This window comes from Oncorhynchus kisutch, unplaced genomic scaffold (assembly GCF_002021735.2).
Source record: "Oncorhynchus kisutch isolate 150728-3 unplaced genomic scaffold, Okis_V2 Okis09a-Okis19a_hom, whole genome shotgun sequence".
Lineage (NCBI taxonomy): Eukaryota > Metazoa > Chordata > Actinopteri > Salmoniformes > Salmonidae > Oncorhynchus > Oncorhynchus kisutch.
Genome location: NW_022261985.1, coordinates 4,558,722 through 4,580,342, shown reverse-complemented (window position 1 = coordinate 4,580,342; position 21,621 = coordinate 4,558,722). Strand labels below are relative to the sequence as shown.

Genomic DNA, 21,621 nt, shown 5'->3' with positions numbered 1-21,621 from the left:
TTTCCAGGTGTCACCCTGGGGCAATGGGGTGGACTGTTTTTCATCTTAATGACAGTTCAACAGTGTCTTCTCTTGGTGTTTTCCCTCCGTTATTTAACTCTTTCCTTGTCAGTGCATGTTTCCATTTGTGATTTATCGTGATGGGAAAGATTACAGATTTAAGGTCTTCTTTTATTTAGCTCTTGTAATCCAAATGTTGATGTTGGATTGAATTCATTTTAGATAAGCTAGACAAATCCTCCTCTGATCAAATCATTAGACTGTGCACTAGGGCTGACCTTGTATGACATCCATAGTGTATTTGCTGTATGGTCTGTGTGAGCCATTGAAGACTAGGTGTGGGGTCAGCAGTTCTCATCAAGGTTTTAACACCTCTCCTCTCATTGTTCCCCTCACACCTGTTACAAGCCCTAGAGCCTCAACTCCTCTACTTTACTGGGTTTTTATTGGCTCCGGGGCCAGGCTAGCCAATAAGGCTTGTGTGCTGACAGGAGACCTGGGTCTACGTGTTAACGCAATGAAGTGTGTGTTCACACCAGAGTGTTCTCTTCTCCCTTCACAGGGCTATTGAACGAGCATGTAGACGTGAGCTAGCTCGGGGCTCATCAGAAAATAGTTTCTAAAACCAGACCTGTTTTCCAAGGAAGTACTGATGTTCCTAATCTCTGAAGAGCTAGTACTGTTCATTTGTTCCAGCTCTGTAGTTGATGTTCACTACTTGTTGATCATGTTGTATTAGATTGCACTGACTGAAATTCCTTGTGGATAAGAGCATCTGCTAAATGACCAAAATGAAGTATTATTGGCTCCTGTTTCTGATGTTGTGTTGTTGTTTTCCAGGTGTACCGGCAGGACTGTGAGACGTTTGGCATGGTAGTGAAGATGCTGGTTGCTAAGGACGCCAATCTGGAGAAGCAGCTGCAGACTCCACTCCGAGAGAACCTGGGAGAGATCAGGGAGCGTTGCCTTGACGACCTCAAGCACTTCATCACCGATCTGGATCAGGTGATTGAGGTCGTACGGCAACCGGAACCCTCCATCTGAGACAGACAGCCAATCGCGTCCCATCTTACTGTAAGGGAGCCAATCAGGTCCAGTCTTTTTTTGGGGCCTCCGGCATACAGTGAAGGCAGGACTCCCAGGGATCTGCCATGTGTTAAGACTGTGGATATCTTGAGCAGTATTGGCCCCATGTTTTCCCATCTTTCTGGGTTTCAGGCCAGACGTGCACCAGGTGACCCATATGTACTGATAATGTCCAGCAGTAATTAGTCCATGTTGTCAAAAACAGTGTTCAAAGTCCTGTTCAGCTACTTCCTCACCACCCGATGAGGGTATTGGTTCTACAATGTCCTTAACAAGTAGAACTGGTATGTCAATTTAGGCTAATAGTTCATCTGGGATTTACTGATTTTAAAACTGTTGTTAACCAGTGTAACCATAGGGACTGGTCATCAGTGTTTTTTACTGAACTGGTAATCTAATGATGATGTGACATGTTATAGGTCAGTATCCACTGGTACCACAAACAATGCTCTGCTACTACAGTACCAGTCAAAGGTTTGGACACACCTACTCATTCAAGGGTTTTTCTTTATTTTTACCATTTTCTACATTGTAGAATAATAGTGAAGATATCAACACTATGAAATAACACATGGAATCATGTAGCAACCAAGAAAGTGTTAAACAAATAAAAATATATTTTATATTTGAGAATCTTCAAAGTAGCCACCCTTTGCCTTGATGACAGCTTTGCACACTCTTGGTGTTCTCTCAACCAGCTTCACCTGGAATGCTTTTCCAAAAGTCTTTAAGGAGTTCCCACATATGCTGAGCACTTGTTGGCTGCTTTTCCTTCACTCTGCGGTCGTACTCATCCCAAACCACCTCAATTGGGTAGAGGTAGGGTGATTGTGGAGGCCAGGTCATCTAATGCAGCACTGCATCACTCTCCTTGGTCAGATAGTCTTTACACAGCCTGGAGGTGTTTTGGGTCATTGTCCTGTTTAAAAACAAGTGATAGTCACACTAAGCGCAAACCAGATAGGATGGCATTCGTAGCAGAATGCTGTGGTAGCCATGCTGGTTAAGTGTGTCTTGAATTCTAAAATCACAGACAGTGTCACCATCAAAGCACCATCACACCACCACCTCCATGCTTCACGGTGGGAACCACACATGTGGAGATCATCCGTTCACCGACTGCGTCTCACAACGACATGGCGGTTGGAGCCAAAAAGCTCAAATTTGGACTCATCAGACCAAAGGACAGATTTCCACCGGTCTAATGTCCATTGCTCGTGTTTTTTGGCCCAAGCAAGTCTCTTCTTCTTATTGGAATCCTTTAGTAGTGGTTTCTTTGCAGCAATTCTACCATAAAGGCCTGATTTCACGCAGTCTCCTCTGAAGAGTTAATGTTGATGTGTCTGATACTTTAAGCATTTATTTGGTTTGGAATTTCTGAGGCTGGTAACTAATGAATTTATCCTCTGCAGCAGAGGTACCTCTGGGTCTTCCTTTCCTGTGGTGGTTCTCATGAGAGCCAGTTTCATCATAGTGCTTGATGGTTTTTGCGACTGCTCTTGAAGAAACTTTTAAAGTTCTTGACGTTTTCCGGATTGACTGACCTTCATGTCTTAAAGTCGTTTCTCTTTGCTTATTTGAGCTCTTCTTGCCATACTATGAACTTGGTATTTTACCAAATAGGGCTGTCTTCTGTATACCACCCCCACCTTGTCACAACACAAATGATTGGCTCAAACACATTAAGGAAAGAAATTATACAAATTTACTTCTAACAAAGGCACATCTGTTAGTTGAAATGCATTCCAGGTGACTACCTCGTGAAGCTGGTTGAGGGAATGCCAAGAGAGTGCAAAGCTGTCAGAATTGCAAATATAAAATATATTTTTTGTCACACTTTTTTGGGTTACTACATGATTCCATATGTGTTATTTCATAGTTTTGATGCCTTCGCTATTATTCTACAATGTAGAAAATGGCAAAAATAAAGAAAATCCCAGGAATGAGTAGGTGTGTCCAAACTTTGACTGGTATTGTATGAGTCCAGTTGTTGTTTTATGAACTCTTCCTGCTAGGTACATTTGATTTGAGATTGCTGCAGCTGAAGCAAGACTTTTGGTGCTACTGCCTGGGAGTAGGATTGTGCTACTTGTTTAAAGTCTTGTATGGTCTGAGAATATTCATGTTCTCGTTTTTCTTTTGTATGGAAAATGTGTTAATCTGACTGTGTTCTACTTCAGCCAGTATGGCACTGGCCTGCTAAGTGGGATTCCATGTTGTGTTTCCTGACAGAGTGTTGTATCACCACCAGTGCTAATCTGACTGGGAGAAGAAACAACACTTTCTAAACGTCAGATGCTCAACTCAACTTTCTATATGTGGAACTGACACGTCTTTGATGATTTGTGATTTAAAACGATTTTTGAGTGTAACAATAATAAAGATGGTTTTTATTATGTAAACGGTCTAGTAGACTATGTAGTATCTACCATTCACGTATCAGGTTTGGTTCCATCCGATGATACTTTGTGGGTCAGTGTTTGGTTTAGGTGCACTGCTTAAACACCAAGTTGTTTGCATTGTATATTTGAATATTTACTATGTCTAAAAACGCTATCAAATCAGTTATTCTAGTACATACAAAAAACTGAAACATTTTCTGAAACGTTTGGTAAGAATATTTATTAAAAGCTTCTTTACATCACATAACAGTTAAGTATTCATGGTATAATGACTTGCGCTGTGTAAAGGGCATGTATGGAGAAGAGCTCTGTAATGTAACTGAATCTGGACAGGTTGGTTTTATGTTGTATTTTACACCCTGAGGGACAAGCGTGTTAGAGAATTAACATTGGAATACAGCGAAGACTCGGGGTATCACTTTGAAGTTGAGAGGTTTAAGAGCAACTTCATGTAAATTGTTACCAGAAACCAGATATTATGGCATTTTGATTTGAGTAAGCAGATGGTTTGTATTCTGGCAATAGTTGGTTTGTTTTTTTGTAAAGCCTTGATTGGTTTACAAGTGATGCGTGCAAAATAGCTCTGCTTGTTACTACGACAACAGCTTGTCCCGCCTCCCTACGCCAACTTTGTTTACATCAAAATCAGAAAAATCTTAGTTAAAACTCAGGGATATAAAAATACCAGTATTAACATTTTAACTTAATATACACATTCATATTTTGTACTATTAAATAATTATGTTGGTTAGTCCCTAGAAGTCTACTTTACTAACTATTCCTTTCCCTGTCAGCAATAACAATCGTGCATTAATTGCCATTTAATGCACACATTTGTATTGCTGGAATACTTTCAATGGTTTATCGTACAATGTAAAAAAAAAAAGTTTTTTTTGATGAATTTTATAAAAAGAAAAGGAGAAAATGTCTTTTTTTTTAGGTCTTCTGGCATGGTTTGAGTTTTCGACATGACCCATAATAAGAAGTCCAATAATATGGACAATGTTTTGTCCAGCAAGTCCAACTACAAAGAACTGGTCTCACCTGTCCACAAATGATTAGTGCTGGAAGTAAAACAGCGAATGTACATCTAGATTATGAAATGATGCAGTTCTTGCCTCTGTGACCCTTCTTTCTGGATTTAGTCCGTGAGTCGTTGGGCGACATGGCCGTAACGCGTGTTGGGAAGTCCTCAGTGTAGTATTGATACCTGCTAGGAACCCTGGGCTGCGGAATGAGCTGCCCCAGGAAGTAACCTTCCTCCTCAGAGTCTGAAGAAGAGGAGGAGCAGGTGGAGCACCAGTCTTCCTCGTCAGCGTACAGGCCACCTAGGAAGCGGTCGCGATCCCGGTCACCTCGAGCCTGGAGGGAGTAGTCTGAAGTGGTGTGGGGATAGGTTGGTGGCCTGTGAGCACCAGGGCCAGGTTGGTTGAAGAGGGCCGCGTGGTGTTCCTGAAGGGAACTCAGACCATGTCCCTCGTAGGGCCTCTGCACCCGTTCCTTAGGCAGGAGGTTAAGAGCGTTGTCCGAGCGGGTTCTACGGTTGTGGTGGCGGCCGTGGTGGTGCCGGTGTGGCCTTTCGGGGTCCTCGTGTTGGTACACCCTCCGACGCGTCCTCTCACTCTGAGGAGGCTGACGCACCGCCAGGTTCTGGCAAGACCCGTTATCCACCGTGTCCTCAGAGAACTTGACCATCTGCTGGCCAGGTGGCCGTGCGGACTGGGACCTGCTCCTCCTCAACACTGGCAGCTGAAGGTGAGGTGGTGGAACCTCCTGTTTAGGAGGGAGGGGTGGGAGGGGCAAAGACACCGGCCCCTGTACCCTCTGCGCCCCCCTCCGCACCTCCTCTTCCTCCTGGTCTGCTGCCCCCTCCTGGTGATCCAGAGAGTTGGTGCTGCGGTGGATCATGGAGGAGTTGAGGGTGCCCATGATGCTCATCTTCTCACAGTCTTCTGGGTCCAGCAGGTTGTGGAGAGAGTAGAGGATCTGACCCTCCTTACTGTCTCCATCCGCTGATGCACCTGGGAGGACAGGAGAATATAAAGCTGTGTTACTCGACAGAAGCAGGAAAACAGGAGTTCTTTACTGTAGCTAATTACTGTAGCTATTTTGTTTAATGGCTTTTCATACTATCTTTTCCTGTTCCATGTAAATCTCCATTATTACACTGGAATGAATAACTGATCGCCGACTGCCTTTACCAGATTACTTTCACCAGAAGTCCATCAAACACTGTTTTACAGTGAACAAAGAAGCACGTGTGATATGAACTCTTACCAGTGATGTTAGAGAGGGCTAGAGAGTCCATTGAGTCTCCAACACTGTGCTCAGTCTTCCTCAGCTCGTCTGTGATACACTCCAGAGAGTCTTCACACCACTGCCTGGGGTCCAGCATCCATAACCCTGCTCCCCCAGCGCTAACCCTCTGGTCCATCAGCCCCTGGTCCAGCTCCAGATCATGGATCTTTCTGGCACTAGCAGGACCCGGGTGGCTTCCGTAAGCCGAATCCCCAAGCCCGTCTTGGGACTGTGCCCAGTACATCTCAGGCAGGTGCTTCTTACTGACCAGCCCATCCTGGGACTGGGCCCAGTACATCTCAGGCAGGTGGCTTTGGTTCGTGGGACTGGTGGTGGTGGAGGCTGGTTTAGTCTCAGGCTTCAGCCAGGGTTCGGCTGACCTACTGGTGCCGGGTTCCTCTGAAGGCTGCGTCTGGAACACCCCGGCGCGGTCCCCGAACTTGAGCAGGAGCTGTGTCATGTAGTCCTCGTGTTCGGCCCACTCCTCTGGATCCTCCGGAGCGTCCTCTCGGTCCCTCCAGGTGTGCTCCTCAGTGAACCCCATGTGGGACAGCTTTTGACCCACAATATCCAGTTCTCTGTCCCCTCTGCCTCCATATAGACTAGGAGTCTTGTTATAGTCAGCCACTGCAACCGGGCTGAAGAGCTGGGACTGCCTCCACTGTTCAGCCACCGGGTGGCTGCTCTTGCCCATGTGACTCTGGCGGGATTCACGAGAGCCGGCGGACTGGAAGACCGAGTCGGAGGAGTCTGAGGCGTAGACGTCCTCTCCCAGGCTGCAGGCCTTGGAGCAGTAGATACGGCCCTGCTTGGGAAGGAAGGGACAGCCCAGCAGGGAGCTCTTACACTGGGCACAGCAGAAACATGTGTCTGTAGCGTGCCAGTGGACACCCTCGTAGGTCATCTGGGCATGGTCCACTCCTGGTGGAGGCAAGAAGGGAGGGAGAGAGGAATGGAGGGAGAGGTGGTGAATGTACAGCAACATCTTTAAAAGGCTTCAGCAACAGGCTACACATTATATTAACAACTCTGTATTTATTCCAGTAATCTGGCATAGATTGACCACATATGAACCAGAGATATTGACTCACCTATATTCTCCCCGCAGGCTTCACAGTACTCCGCGTACAGAGACTCGAAGCAGCCGCAGCAGTAGGGGCGGCCATCTTTCATGATGTATCGCTGACCACCGAGCACCGTCTCACACTCGAAACAGGCAAAGTGCTTCATGTGCCAGTGACGCCCCTCGGCCTCCGTGCACTCATCAGAAAAAATAATCTGAGGGGGGGGGGGAATAAACAGACATGTTTAAATAATGTCTGCCTCTTATAGAATAATTAGGAAACAGACAAACACAAGATGAATTCAACTTCATTTACTAAATGTGCAATAAGCTTATTGGTCATGTCATGACGTTGGCCTGTGGGTAAGGTTTATGACCCCCCCATAAACACCTTTCTCCCTTCCCTCTCTCTTGACTCTACAGAGGGACTCTTGAATAGCCTTTGTTAAACAGAGATTCTGGGAACATCAGAAGGTGGGGGGAAATTAACCATATTTTGGTAATCCAACCAGTTGAACGTATGCATTGGTACTTAATGAATATGATGTCAGTTCGGTTGTCATCTGAGACATTCTCATCAATGATAGGATGACATAAACGATACAGTGGAAAGTCTACACATTATAGTTATCAGATTCACATGGAATTGTTGTGCAATTTAAATGTTTGAATATAAAATTATTGGTGAAAAGATTAAATGTAATTTTTGCTTCCAAATGAGAGATTTGTGTTTTCATAAGGTTAGGGCTCTGCTCAATCAGTGGCCCGCCCCTGTGAAGAGACATGGGCTATAAACTATGAAACACACCCTTCTCCCTCCACTAAATAAAAGCCCTTGACGAAAATGTAACCTCCTGTTCCGGATACATTAGGATGACGGTCCGATGTCAGAGGGTTCAGATAATAACTACAGAATGAAGCCAACCTCAGCGTGAGCTTTGGTTGCGAATGGTATGAACTTTGAACTCTTATTCACTACAGAAGTGATACCTCCTAGCCGTCGAGTTAGCAACATTAGCTGCAAACGTGGGCTAGGAAAGAACAGACACAGTATCCGTTCTACCACACAATGACGGTACAACAACGTATCCAATTTACCACCAGAGACATTCTTCAAAGGATGTCAAAGGCAACACGGCCTTCCATCTACCACCAACCTACCGAAGCGCCGCTCAGAGGAAATATTTATTGCATTTTCCTTTTCAAAATGGACAGTAATTTAGAATGCATAAGATTCTGTATTTATGATAGAGTAGCTGCCTACGGCCCGACAGAGACATCGCTTCCTCCCTTTGTTCTTCAGTCTTCCCGCTCTTTCACTCAAACCCAGCCCCCTTTTCTTTGGGTAACCAGCTGTCATATCTGTTCCGTCCGCAAAGGACGTTTTCCTTTATGACATAATTTGTAATCAAGGTATGATTCATTCTGTGTATATGTAATTCTGTGTGATTAGTTAGGTATTTAGTAAATAAATATTTAAACCCAATTTTGTATTGCTGATTCAACTTGTTAGCCAGGGTTCGTGAAGATAACCAAGAATTTACAACTTTCAGATGAGACTGAAATAGGGTTAATATTGACTGCTATTGATGTAAAATATTACTAGGTCTTTAAGAGTTTATTCGGAAGATAACAGCTCTATAAATATTATTTTGTGGTGCCCCGACTTTCTAGTTAATTACATTTACATGATTAGCTCAATCAGGTCATTTTAATTACATAGAAAGGATTTTATAGAATAGCATGTCATATCACTTCATCCGGCATAGCCAAAGACACGACAGTCACATCGGTTCAGTAGGCTGCTGTCTATCTCCAGTGTTTAATGAGCAGACTGACTAAAGCCTAACTACTGTACGGTATGTTGAAAAAAAGTCTGCCATTGTTTCAAGCCAACACTTCAAAGTTTCATGTCTGCAATGAGTTAACCTCATCACAGGTTATTGATCACACACACACAGTGATCTCACCTCATCGCAGGCTGAGCATCGTGGTTTCAGCAGCTCAGCATGGTGTCGTCCACAGTGGATCTTTCCATCCTGGTGGAAGTAGATAAGGTCTACCAGCAGCTCCTGACACGTGGCGCACGCAAAGCATGCTGGGTGCCAGCACGGCCCCGGACCCGCCCGCGATGCAAAGATGGCCAACTCTCCTCCACTAATGCCCTCACCACACTGGGGATAAAACAACATGTTTATATGGAGAACGATGGGGTATCAGTCCACACAAAACACCAAGGAATGAGTCAATTGTCATGGTGTTTGTGTCCTTGTGTCTGTGTTGTTTTGTTCTGTACATACACTGTACAAACACTATAATATAGTCTCGTCCCTTCAGATTGTATGATTCCAGAAAGCTCACCAGAGCATGTCTGAACATACAGTCATCAGTCTTTAAATAACTACTGCCAGACCTGGGTTCAAATACTATTAGAAATCTTTCAAATACTTTAATTGCTTGCTTTAACCTGCCTAGAGTGACAGATGGGCAGTGGTCCCATTGTGCTAGGCTAGCTCAATCAAGCCAGGCTAAAGTATTTGAAATGATTTCAAATACTATTTGAACCCAGGTGTGAGCACTAGGACCACAGGACACCACAGCTGTTGTCCATTATTACCAAGCCACCATCGCCTTGGAAACTGGGGTGTCGTGTCCCCTGAAGGTCCAGCAATCAAAACTACAGCTCTGGACAAAGCTACGCCGCTTTGTGAGTCTCTCTCTCTCTCTCTCTCTCTGTCGTGCTCTCTTTCTCTCTCTCTCTCTCTCTCTCTCTCTCTCTCTCTCTCTCTCTCTCTCTCTCTCTCGCTCTTTCTATCTCTCTGTCTGTCGCTCTCTCTCTCTCGCTCTCTCTCTCTGTCGTGCTTTCTTTCTCTCTCTCTCGCTCTCTCTTTCTATGTCTCTCTGTCTATGTCTCTCTCTCTCTCTCTCGCTCTTTCTCTCTTTCTATCTCTGTCTGTCGCTCTCTCTCTCTCTCTCTGTCTTTCTGTCTATGTCTATGTCTCTCTCTCTTTCTGTCTCTCTGTCTATGTCTATGCCTCTCTCTCTGTCTGTCTGTCGCTCTATGTCTTTCTGTCTATGTCTCTCTCTCTTTCTGTCTCTCTCTCTCTCTCTGTCTCTGTCTGTATGGGTAGTATTCCAACATGCCAGTACTCAGTCACTCAAACCAGCCATGCCTTTACAACATGCCAGTCACTAGTCTAATAGGATGTGGTCACTAGTCTAATATGATGTGGTCACTAGTCTAATAGGATGTGGTCACTAGTCTAATAGGATGTGGTCACTAGTCTAATAGGATGTGGTCACTAGTCTAATACGATGTGGTCACTAGTCTCATAGGATGTGGTCACTAGTCTCATAGGATGTGGTCACTAGTCTCATAGGATGTGGTCACTAGTCTAATAGGATGTGGTCACTAGTCTAATAGGATGTGGTCACTAGTCTAATAGGATGTGGTCACTAGTCTAATAGGATGTGGTCACTAGTCTAATAGGATGTGGTCACTAGTCTAATACGATGTGGTCACTAGTCTAATAGGATGTGGTCACTAGTCTAATACGATGTGGTCACTAGTCTCATAGGATGTGGTCACTAGTCTCATAGGATGTGGTCACTAGTCCACAGTGATCAGAAAGGACTTATGGTATGTGGTCACTAGTCCACAGTTATCAGAAAGGACTTATGGTATGTGGTCACTAGTCCACAGTGATCAGAAAGGACTTATGGTATGTGGTCACGAGTCCACAGTGATCAGAAAGGACTTATGGGATGTGGTCACTAGTCCACAGTGATCAGAAAGGACTTATGGGATGTGGTCACTAGTCCACAGTGATCAGAAAGGACTTATGGGATGTGGTCACTAGTCCACAGTGATCAGAAAGGACTTATGGGATGTGGTCACTAGTCCACAGTGATCAGAAAGGACTTATGGTATGTGGTCACTAGTCCACAGTGATCAGAAAGGATTTATGGTATGTGGTCACTAGTCCACAGTTATCAGAAAGGACTTATGGGATGTGGTCACTAGTCCACAGTGATCAGAAAGGATTTATGGGATGTGGTCACTAGTCCACAGTGATCAGAAAGGACTTATGGGATGTGGTCACTAGTCCACAGTGATCAGAAAGGACTTATGGGATGTGGTCACTAGTCCACAGTGATCAGAAAGGACTTATGGGATGTGGTCACTAGTCCACAGTGATCAGAAAGGACTTATGGGATGTGGTCACTAGTCCACAGTGATCAGAAAGGACTTATGGGATGTGGTCACGAGTCCACAGTGATCAGAAAGGACTTATGGGATGTGGTCATAGTCCACAGTGATCAGAAAGGACTTATGGTATGTGGTCACTAGTCCACAGTGATCAGAAAGGACTTATGGGATGTGGTCACTAGTCCACAGTGATCAGAAAGGACTTATGGGATGTGGTCACTAGTCCACAGTGATCAGAAAGGACTTATGGTATGTGGTCACTAGTCCACAGTGATCAGAAAGGACTTATGGGATGTGGTCACTAGTCCACAGTGATCAGAAAGGACTTATGGGATGTGGTCACTAGTCCACAGTGATCAGAAAGGACTTATGGTATGTGGTCACTAGTCCACAGTGATCAGAAAGGACTTATGGTATGTGGTCACGAGTCCACAGTGATCAGAAAGGACTTATGGGATGTGGTCACTAGTCCACAGTGATCAGAAAGGACTTATGGTATGTGGTCACTAGTCCACAGTGATCAGAAAGGACTTATGGGATGCTGCTTCTAAATGAGTTTTTAATGCCAAACTATGACCATTACATTTCACAAGCTGGAACAAAATCTATTGTACAACACTAAGTCTCTTTAAACAGGATCTGAAGGCTTTCAACAAGCCAAACTGTGATCAATTCTATTCACAAGCTTTGGCAATATAAACATGTGTTTCCCATGCCAAAAAAAAGCCCATTGAATTGAGAGGGAGGGAGAGAGAGAAAGAGAGAGTTTATTGTACAGTCTGTAGAGCACTGGGTTAACGGGTGCCTGCTGACCAGTGGTACAGTTGAAATGAACGCAACACCTTGTTAACAGTTATTTTTGACTGCAGGAATTTGGGCCCATTCTTTTTCCTGGAATAACTTCCACGCTCGGGTTGAGCATGAGCTCCTAATGTCCACACTTCCTCCTCTCTGCTCCCTCTGAGTGGGTTAGTTGTTAATGAGACAGACTCTGCCCTTGATTAAATCCTCACATTATCACTGGAGCTTTAGGGTCCCAAATGGCACCCTATTCCCTACATCGTGCACTACTTCCCTCTGGGCCCTGGTCAAAAGAAGTGCACTATGTAGTGAATAGGATGCCATTTGGGACGCATACACATTTTAGAATAGAACAGAGCGAGGCCAAAGGGGGTCGGTAAGTCTTGAAATAAACAACTAATGTACTGCCCTGTGTTGTTAGCTTGTTGTCGTTTCCTGCTCTGCCTAGCAGGAAGAGCTTCAGGAGGGAGAAGCAGCTATTTATAGGATTGCTGCTCTGCCTAGCAGGAAGAGCTTCAGGAGGGAGAAGCAGCTCTTTATAGGATTGCTGCTCTGCCTAGCAGGAAGAGCTTCAGGAGGGAGAAGCAGCTCTTTATAGGATTGCTGCTCTGCCTAGCAGGAAGAGCTTCAGGAGGGAGAAGCAGCTCTATATAGGATTGCTGCTCTGCCTAGCAGGATGAGCTTCAGGAGGGAGAAGCAGCTCTTTATAGGATTGCTGCTCTGCCTAGCAGGATGAGCTTCAGGAGGGAGAAGCAGCTCTATATAGGATTGCTGCTCTGCCTAGCAGGAAGAGCTTCAGGAGGGAGAAGCAGCTCTATATAGGATTGCTGCTCTGCCTAGCAGGATGAGCTTCAGGAGGGAGAAGCAGCTCTTTATAGGATTGCTGCTCTGCCTAGCAGGATGAGCTTCAGGAGGGAGAAGCAGCTCTTTATAGGATTGCTGCAGTGCCTAGCAGGAAGAGCTTCAGGAGGGAGAAGCAGCTCTATATAGGATTGCTGCTCTGCCTAGCAGGAAGAGCTTCAGGAGGGAGAAGCAGGTCTTTATAGGATTGCTGCTCTGCCTAGCAGGAAGAGCTTCAGGAGGGAGAAGCAGCTCTATATAGGATTGCTGCTCTGCCTAGCAGGATGAGCTTCAGGAGGGAGAAGCAGCTCTTTATAGGATTGCTGCTCTGCCTACAGGAAGAGCTTCAGGAGGGAGAAGCAGGTCTTTATAGGATTGCTGCTCTGCCTAGCAAGAAGAGCTTCAGGAGGGAGAAGCAGCTCTATATAGGATTGCTGCTCTGCCTACAGGAAGAGCTTCAGGAGGGAGAAGCAGCTCTATATAGGATTGCTGCTCTGCCTACAGGAAGAGCTTCAGGAGGGAGAAGCAGGTCTTTATAGGATTGACATGTAATGAGGAAGGGAGAGACATATTTACTGGCTTTAACGTCATTTGGGAGAGATTTTCTTACTCGCCTCCCAGACTTGTATCGAAATGTTTTATAAGATATCGATAGAGTTTGTACTCGCAGTGTGGGTGGGTGTGCATGTGTACGAACGTGTGTGTGTGTGTATGTGAACATACATGTTCACAGAGGGTGTGTTGCAGGGCTCGGGGGAGCATCCTGGGGGTTCCTCTCCCCAGAGCCTCTCTCTTTCTCTGGACACTGAACATGTGGAGCTCCCTCTTCTCCTCCTCACTGAGAGAGTGGCAGTACCGTACCTGGGAGGAGGGGGGGAAGAGAGAGAGAGGGAGAGAGAGAGGGAGGGGGAGAGAGAGAGAGAGAGAGGGATGGGGAGAGAGAGAGAGAGAGAGAAGAAAGAGAGAGAGGGAGGGGGAGAGAGAGAGAGAGAGAGAGAGGGAGGGGGAGAGAGAGAGAGAGAAGAGAGAGAGAGAAAGAGAGAAGAAAGAGAGAGAAAAGAGAGAGAAGAAGAAAGAGAGAGAAAAGAGAGAGAGAAATAACACCAACTCAGATTTTACGCAACAGATAAAACCTAAACCCTCACTGCTTCCACAACAGATGTATTTTATGGTTATGTTATGGAAGAACACATGTTCTTCCACTGGAGGCTCACCCCAAGGTTGGCATGAACGTGCACACATCAAGCCTGATGTTTAGAGCAGACAATTACCACACAGATAAATAAAAACGAGCGGAAGACTAACAACCAACAATGGGCTTTGTGGTTCCCTAACACAGCAAACAATGCTGGTACACAACGAGAGCCCTCGGAGCGCCGCTCTCTAAACGTTCTCTGGTGTGTGTGTGTGTGTGTGTGCCCTACTTTACGGAGGCCTTGTAAACCACAGCTATGCCTGGAATCTCCCCTTCTCCCCTGCTGCAGTATGCCGCTCTGCTCTGAGCCTGGCAGCAAACATCATAAAGTCACTCAGTCAGACGCTTTATTGTTCCAAGGAACAAACGCCTGCCCACCTACAGGACTGGAGCAGAGCAGTCAAAGATGCCCTCTGTGATAGCCTCACATAGCCCCTCTGCACATCTCCCAGTGTAAACTGTGCTGACTAAAGGCGTAGTTTACAATGTGGGTCCAAGGAGTGCTGGTTTACAATCTAGAAAGACATTACAAGGATCCGGTTGTGTTTAAATGCAGTTATGCACCATATGTTACTATGGTGATCGTAGTAGCCGATGTGAGTGGTTTGTCTTTACTAGAATACCTCCACTGTGACGAGGTGAAATTCTTTAGTTAGCATTAACCTGGCCTGATCCCAGATCTGTGTGGTTAAAGCCATCTCCGCTGACTATCACTGTCTGGGTGAAGCACATTCAGATCTGGGACCAGGGCCTGTATTCACAAAGAGTGTCTAGGATCAGGTTTGTGAATACCTGATCCGCTTTGTGAATACTAATCTCTCATGGACAGATGTATGTAAATTGAACTGGTACCGTAGAATCTGTTGGAATTGGAATGTGATCTGTGGGATAACGAGCAGCAATAGGTGTTTCGCAGGTTATTCTGACTAATCACGATTTTGCAGGTGTTAGCATCCTTCGAATTTGGAAGGGGAGGGGACATTCAACCCGTAACTTGCACAGAGAGAGGGTGGAGCTCCTCGTTCCGGTTCCGTTCCTCATTCTAGCATCTCTTAATTCCTTCTCTTAACACTTATGGACCCAGAACCTAATCAAGCAGCTGACCCATTACCTGAGACTTTAGTTCTGGGTTAACCGAGACTATGTGAATACAGAACTAGTAGATTAACTCTCTGTCCTGGGTTCAGTTCTTACCTCATTGTCATGAGGGGGCAGCTGGTACAGTAGACCCAGTAGATTAACTCTCTGTCCTGGGTTCAGTTCTTACCTCATTGTCATGAGGGGGCAGCTGGTAGAGTAGACCCAGTAGATTAACTCTCTGTCCTGGGTTCAGTTCTTACCTCATTGTCATGAGGGGGCAGCTGGTAGAGTAGACCCAGTAGATTAACTCTCTGTCCTGGGTTCAGTTCTTACCTCATTGTCATGAGGGGGCAGCTGGTAGAGTAGACCCAGTAGATTAACTCTCTGTCCTGGGTTCAGTTCTTACCTCATTGTCATGAGGCGGCAGCTGGTAGAGTAGATCCAGTAGATTAACTCTCTGTCCTGGGTTCAGTTCTTACCTCATTGTCATGAGGGGGCAGCTGGTAGAGTAGACCCAGTAGATTAACTCTCTGTCCTGGGTTCAGTTCTTACCTCATTGTCATGAGGGGGCAGCTGGTAGAGTAGACCCAGTAGATTAACTCTCTGTCCTGGGTTCAGTTCTTACCTCATTGTCGTGAGGGGGCAGCTGGTAGAGCAGCTGTCTGATCCTGTGTTTCTCTCCAGGACTGTTGACGTAGGGGACCTTGTCCTCTGGAAGACAGGAGAAATACTGCTGTACCTGGGGACGGAGGGACGGGGGGACGGAGGGAATGGTTAGAACAGTCTTAGTTCTGTCATACTGCAAATCCACCTTCAATCACACATGTTCCTGGTTGGTCTTAATGGTTTAGTAGTGCAGTTGGAGGGTGATGCTCACCCTAAAACACCAGGCATACCTCCAGGATCTGTACTGCCCTGCATCATAAATACCCCACTGGGCTCCAGGACAAGAGCACAATCACAGCTGCTTAAAGAGCTTTGTTCGGGCCAGATCCACCATGATATGCCAACAAAGGCCAGGGTCAGTCAGTCAGTCACAGTCAGTCAGTGGAAAATCACTCAGGTCACAGTTCATACAAGACTGGTGCTTCCGTTGACTGATTGACCATTTTTACAATAGTTATCCCACCAACCAACTACCTTTTCTTGCTGAATGTTTCCATCTCTCCACCATGAGTTCATGACTATCTATGAATATGAAGACCCTGTTTTGCCTCCACACATTCTAGAGGTGTAGAGAGTGAAGGGCTGGGAAACAAGGGGGACTGGGTGGTGGTGGGGGGGTAAGGTTACAAAAACAAGGTATTTGGCTTGGGAGGCCTCCTGTTGATTTCAGACCTTCATTACTTCCATGTGTGCTCATGGTTAATGAGAGGGTGGGGGAGAGATAGAAGGAAGAGCGAGAGAGAGAGAGAGAGAGAGAAGAGCTTTTGGGAAAGAGAGAGAGAGCTTTGGGAAAGTGCCACATAGCCTGGAGTCAGAGGCCAGCCCCGTTTGCAGTCGGAGCTGAACTGTAAAGAAAGCAGCCAGTGTTAATGATGCTACAGCCACACAGTCAGCATCACTAGGAAGGAGGCATAAAACACTCTCAACCACTCTAGCCCCACAGGCTAACAGGCCACAGTAACGATCTGCTGAGGTTGCATGTTACTGCACTAACTGAAACAGGATGTGAACATGTATTTATAATAGCTTGTACACTCTTAGAACCCTTTTAGGTTCTACACAGCACCTTGGTTTCTTCGGGTGTCCCCGTAGGATGATCCTTTGAACCCTTTTGAGTTCCATGTAGAACCCTCTTCTACATGGAACTCGAAAAAGTTCAAACTGGAACTGAAAAAGTTTCCTCTAAGGATGGAACCTACCTGGAACCAAAAGGGGTTCTCCCATGGGGGCAGCTGTAGAACTGTTTTGGAACCTTTTTTGTAAGAATGTATAGCTGATGCCACATTGGGACTTAATAGACTTCCGGCGCCGACAGAGATGGCCGCCTCGCTTCGCGTTCCTAGGAAATGATGCAGTATTTTGTTTTTTTACTTGTTATTTCTTACATTGGTACACCAGGTCATCTTAGGTTTCATTACATACAGTCGGGAGGATAAGAGCAACGTCAACTCAACATCATTATGACCAGGAATACGACTTTCCCGAAGCGGATCCTGTGTTTTGCCCACCACCCAGGACAATGGATCAAATCAAATCAAATCACATTTTATTTGTCACATACACATGGTTAGCAGATGTTAATGCGAGTGTAGCGAACCTAAACAACGTCACCGTAAAAGGGGCAAACGAAGCGGTCTTCTGGTCAGGCTCCGGAGACGGGCACATCGCGCACCACTCCCTAGCATACTACTCACTAATGTCCAGTCTCTTGACAACAAGGTTGATGAAATCCGAGCAAGGGTAGCACTCCAGAGAGACATCAGAGACTGTAACGTTCTTTGCTTCACGGAAACATGGCTCACTCGAGTGACGCTATCGGAGTCGGTGCAGCCAGCTGGTTTCTTCACACATCGCGCTGATAGAAACAAGCATCTTTCCGGTAAGAAGAGGGGCGGATGGGTATTCCTTATGATTAACGAGATGTGGTGTGATCATAACAACATACAGGAACTCAAGTCCTTCTGTTCACCTGACTTAGAATTCCTCACAATCAAATGTCGACAGCATTATCTACCAAGAGAATTCTCTTTGATTATAATGACAGCCATATATATTCCCCCCCAAGCAGACACTTCGATGGCCCTGAACAAACTTTATTTGACTCTATGTAAACTGGAAACCACATATCCTGAGGCTGAATTCATTGTAGCTGGGGATTTTAACAAGGCTAATCTGAGAACAAGACTCCCTAAATTCTATCAGCATATCGATTGTGCAACCAGGGCTGGTAAAACCCTGGATCATTGTTATTCTAACTTCCGCAACGCATATAAGGCCCTCCCCCGCCCTCCTTCCAGAAAAGCTGACCACGACTCTATTTTGTTGCTTCCAGCCTATAGACAGAAACTAAAACAGGAAGATCCCGCGCTCAGGTCTGTTCAACGCTGGTCCGACCAATCTGATTCCACGCTTCAAGATTGCTTCGATCACCTGGACTGGGATATGTTCCGCATTGCGTCCAACAACAACATTGACGAATAAGCTGATTCGGTGAGCGAGTTCATTAGAAAGTGCATCGGCGATGTCGTACCCACAGCAACTATTAAAACATTCCCAAACCAGAAACTGTGGATTGATGGCAGCATTCGCACGAAACTGAAAGCGCGAACCACTGCTTTTAACCAGGGCAAGGTGACCGGAAACATGACCGAACAGTGTAGCTATTCCCTCCGCAAGGCAATCAAACAAGCTAAGCATTAGTATAGAGACAAACTAGAGTTGCAATTCAACGGCTCAGACACAAGAGGTATGTGGCAGGGTCTACAGTCAATCACGGATTACAAAAAGAAAACCAGCCCCGTCGCGGACCAGGATGTCTTGCTTCCAGACAGACTAAATAACTTCTTTGCTCGCTTTGAGGACAATACAGTGCCACTGACACGGCCCGCTACCAAAACCTGCGGACTCTCCTTCACTGCAGCCGAAGTGAGTAAAACATTTAAACGTGTTAACCCTCGCAAGGCTGCAGGCCCAGACGGCATCCCCAGCTGCATCCTCAGAGCATGCGCAGACCAGCTGGCTGGTGTGTTTACGGACATATTCAATCAATTCTTATCCCAGTCTGCTTCAAGACATGCTTCAAGAGGTCAACCATTGTTCCTGTTCCCAAGAAAGCTAAACGACTACCGCCCGTAGCACTCACTTCCATCATCATGAAGTTCTTTGAGAGACTAGTCAAGGACCATATCACCTCCACCCTACCTGACACCCTAGACCCACTCCAATTTGCTTACCGCCCCAATAGGTCCATAGACGACGCAATCGCAACCACACTGCACACTGCCCTAACCCATCTGGACAAGAGGAATACCTACGTGAGAATGCTGTTCATCGACTACAGCTCAGCATTTAACACCATAGTACCCTCCAAACTCGTCATCAAGCTCAAGACCCTGGGTCTCAACCCCGCTCTGTGCAACTGGGTCCTGGACTTCCTGACGGGCCGCCCCCAGGTGGTGAGGGTAGGTAACAACATCTGGGAGGAGGTGAGGGCCCTTGGAGTGTGGGGATGATGTGTGGAGATGATCGTGGACTTCAAGAAACAGCAGAGGGAGCACCCCCCTATCCACATCGTCGGGACAGTAGTGGAGAGGGTAGTAAGTTTTAAGTTCCTCGGCGTACACATCACGAACAAACTGAATTGGTCTACCCACACAGACAGCGTTGTGAAGAAGGCTCAGCAGCACCTCTTCAACCTCAGGAGGCTGAAGAAATTTGTCTTGTCACCAAAAGCACTCACAAACTTCTACAGATGCATAATCAAGAGCATCCTGTCGGGCTGTATCACCGCCTCTCCCGAGGGTAGTGAGGTCTGCACAACGCATCACCGGGGGCAAACTACCTGCCCTCCAGGACACCTACACCACCCGATGTCACAGGAAGGCCATAAAGATCATCAAGGACAACAACCACCCGAGCCACTGCCTGTTCACTCCGCTATCATCCAGAAGGCGAGGTCAGTACAGGTGCATCAAAGCAGGGTCCAAGAGACTGAAAAACAGCTTCTATCTCAAGGCCATCAGACTGTTAAACAGCCACTACTAACATTGAGTGGCTGCTGCCAACATACTGACTCAACTCCAGCCACTTTAATAATGGAAATTGATGTAAAAATGTATCACTAGCCACTTTAAACAATGCCACTTAATATAATGTTTACATACCCTACATTACTCATCTCATATGTATATACTGTACTCTATACCATCTACTGCATCTTGCCTATGCCGTTCTGTATCATCACTCATTCATATATCTTTATGTACATATTCTTTATCCCTTTACACTTGTGTGTATAAGGTAGTAGTTGTGGAATTGTTTGGTTAGATTACTTGTTGGCTATTACTGCATTGTCGGAACTAGAAGCACAAGCATTTCGCTAAAATCGCATTAACATCTGCTAATCATGTGTATGTGACAAATACAATTTGATTTGATTTGATTTAATAGTCGACTGGTTTTAACAGAGAAAATAGAGGGAAGCAACTGAGACAAATATATTTCAACAACATTCCAGCAAAAACAAGAGGTAATAGGACGGTAGTACTATGAACCCCTAAACCATGGGATGTATAGTCTAGCCCTAGACTGACTCACTCTGAAACAGAACTCTAACCCATGGGATGTATAGTCTAGCCCTAGACTGACTCACTCTGAAACAGAACTCTAAACCATGGGATGTGTAGCCTAGCCCTAGACTGACTCACTCTGAAACAGAACTCTAAACCATGGGATGTATAGCCTAGCCCTAGACTGACTCACTCTGAAACAGAACTCTAAACCATGGGATGTATAGCCTAGCCCTAGACTGACTCACTCTGAAACAGAACTCTAAACCATGGGATGTATAGCCTAGCCCTAGACTGACTCACTCTGAAACAGAACTCTAAACCATGGGATGTATAGCCTAGCCCTAGACTGACTCACTCTGAAACAGAACTCTAAACCATGGGATGTATAGTCTAGCCCTAGACTGACTCACTCTGAAACAGAACTCTAAACCATGGGATGTATAGTCTAGCCCTAGACTGACTCACTCTTAAACAGAACTCTAAACCATGGGATGTATAGTCTAGCCCTAGACTGACTCACTCTGAAACAGAACTCTAAACCATGGGATGTATAGTCTAGCCCTAGACTGACTCACTCTGAAACAGAACTCTAAACCATGGGATGTATAGTCTAGCCCTAGACTGACTCACTCTGAAACAGAACTCTAAACCATGGGATGTATAGTCTAGCCCTAGACTGACTCACTCTGAAACAGAACTCTAAACCATGGGATGTATAGTCTAGCCCTAGACTGACTCACTCTGAAACAGAACTCTAAACCATGGGATGTATAGTCTAGCCCTAGACTGACTCACTCTGAAACAGAACTCTAAACCATGGGATGTATAGCCTAGCCCTAGACTGACTCACTCTGAAACAGAACTCTAAACCATGGGATGTATAGTCTAGCCCTAGACTGACTCACTCTGAAACAGAACTCTAAACCATGGGATGTATAGTCTAGCCCTAGACTGACTCACTCTGAAACAGAACTCTAAACCATGGGATGTATAGCCTAGCCCTAGACTGACTCACTCTGAAACAGAACTCTAAACCATGGGATGTATAGCCTAGCCCTAGACTGACTCACTCTGAAACAGAACTCTAAACCATGGGATGTATAGTCTAGCCCTAGACTGACTCACTCTGAAACAGAACTCTAAACCATGGGATGTATAGTCTAGCCCTAGACTGAGTCACTCTGAAACAGAACTCTAAACCATGGGATGTATAGTCTAGCCCTAGACTGACTCACTCTGAAACAGAACTCTAAACCATGGGATGTATAGTCTAGCCCTAGACTGACTCACTCTGAAACAGAACTCTAAACCATGGGATGTATAGTCTAGCCCTAGACTGACTCACTCTGAAACAGAACTCTAAACCATGGGATGTATAGCCTAGCCCTAGACTGACTCACTCTGAAACA

The 21,621-nt window shown here is 45.7% G+C and overlaps 2 protein-coding genes across 3 annotated transcripts in view; one reads left to right on the top strand and one right to left on the bottom strand.

Annotated features, from left to right (window-relative positions):
• pphln1 (periphilin 1) overlaps positions 1-3,488 on the top strand; it is a 42,243-nt gene extending 38,755 nt beyond the window's left edge. Inside the window, 1 exon segment of the mRNA XM_031815560.1 lies at positions 841-3,488. Within this exon segment, the coding sequence (XP_031671420.1) occupies positions 841-1,044 (204 nt within the window). The 3' untranslated portion in view covers positions 1,045-3,488.
• Positions 3,489-3,692: 204 nt separating this feature from the next.
• The window catches only part of LOC109883932 (prickle-like protein 1), a 58,178-nt gene continuing 40,249 nt past the window's right edge, over positions 3,693-21,621 (bottom strand). For both annotated transcript variants that reach the window (XM_031815558.1, XM_031815557.1), the window contains exons 3-8: positions 15,601-15,714; positions 13,424-13,561; positions 8,820-9,023; positions 6,878-7,064; positions 5,766-6,707; positions 3,693-5,509 (exon numbers count right to left, since the gene is read on the bottom strand). In XM_031815558.1, the coding sequence (XP_031671418.1) occupies positions 4,584-5,509; positions 5,766-6,707; positions 6,878-7,064; positions 8,820-9,023; positions 13,424-13,561; positions 15,601-15,714 (2,511 nt within the window). In that variant the 3' untranslated portion in view covers positions 3,693-4,583. The remainder of the gene's footprint in view (positions 5,510-5,765; positions 6,708-6,877; positions 7,065-8,819; positions 9,024-13,423; positions 13,562-15,600; positions 15,715-21,621) is intronic.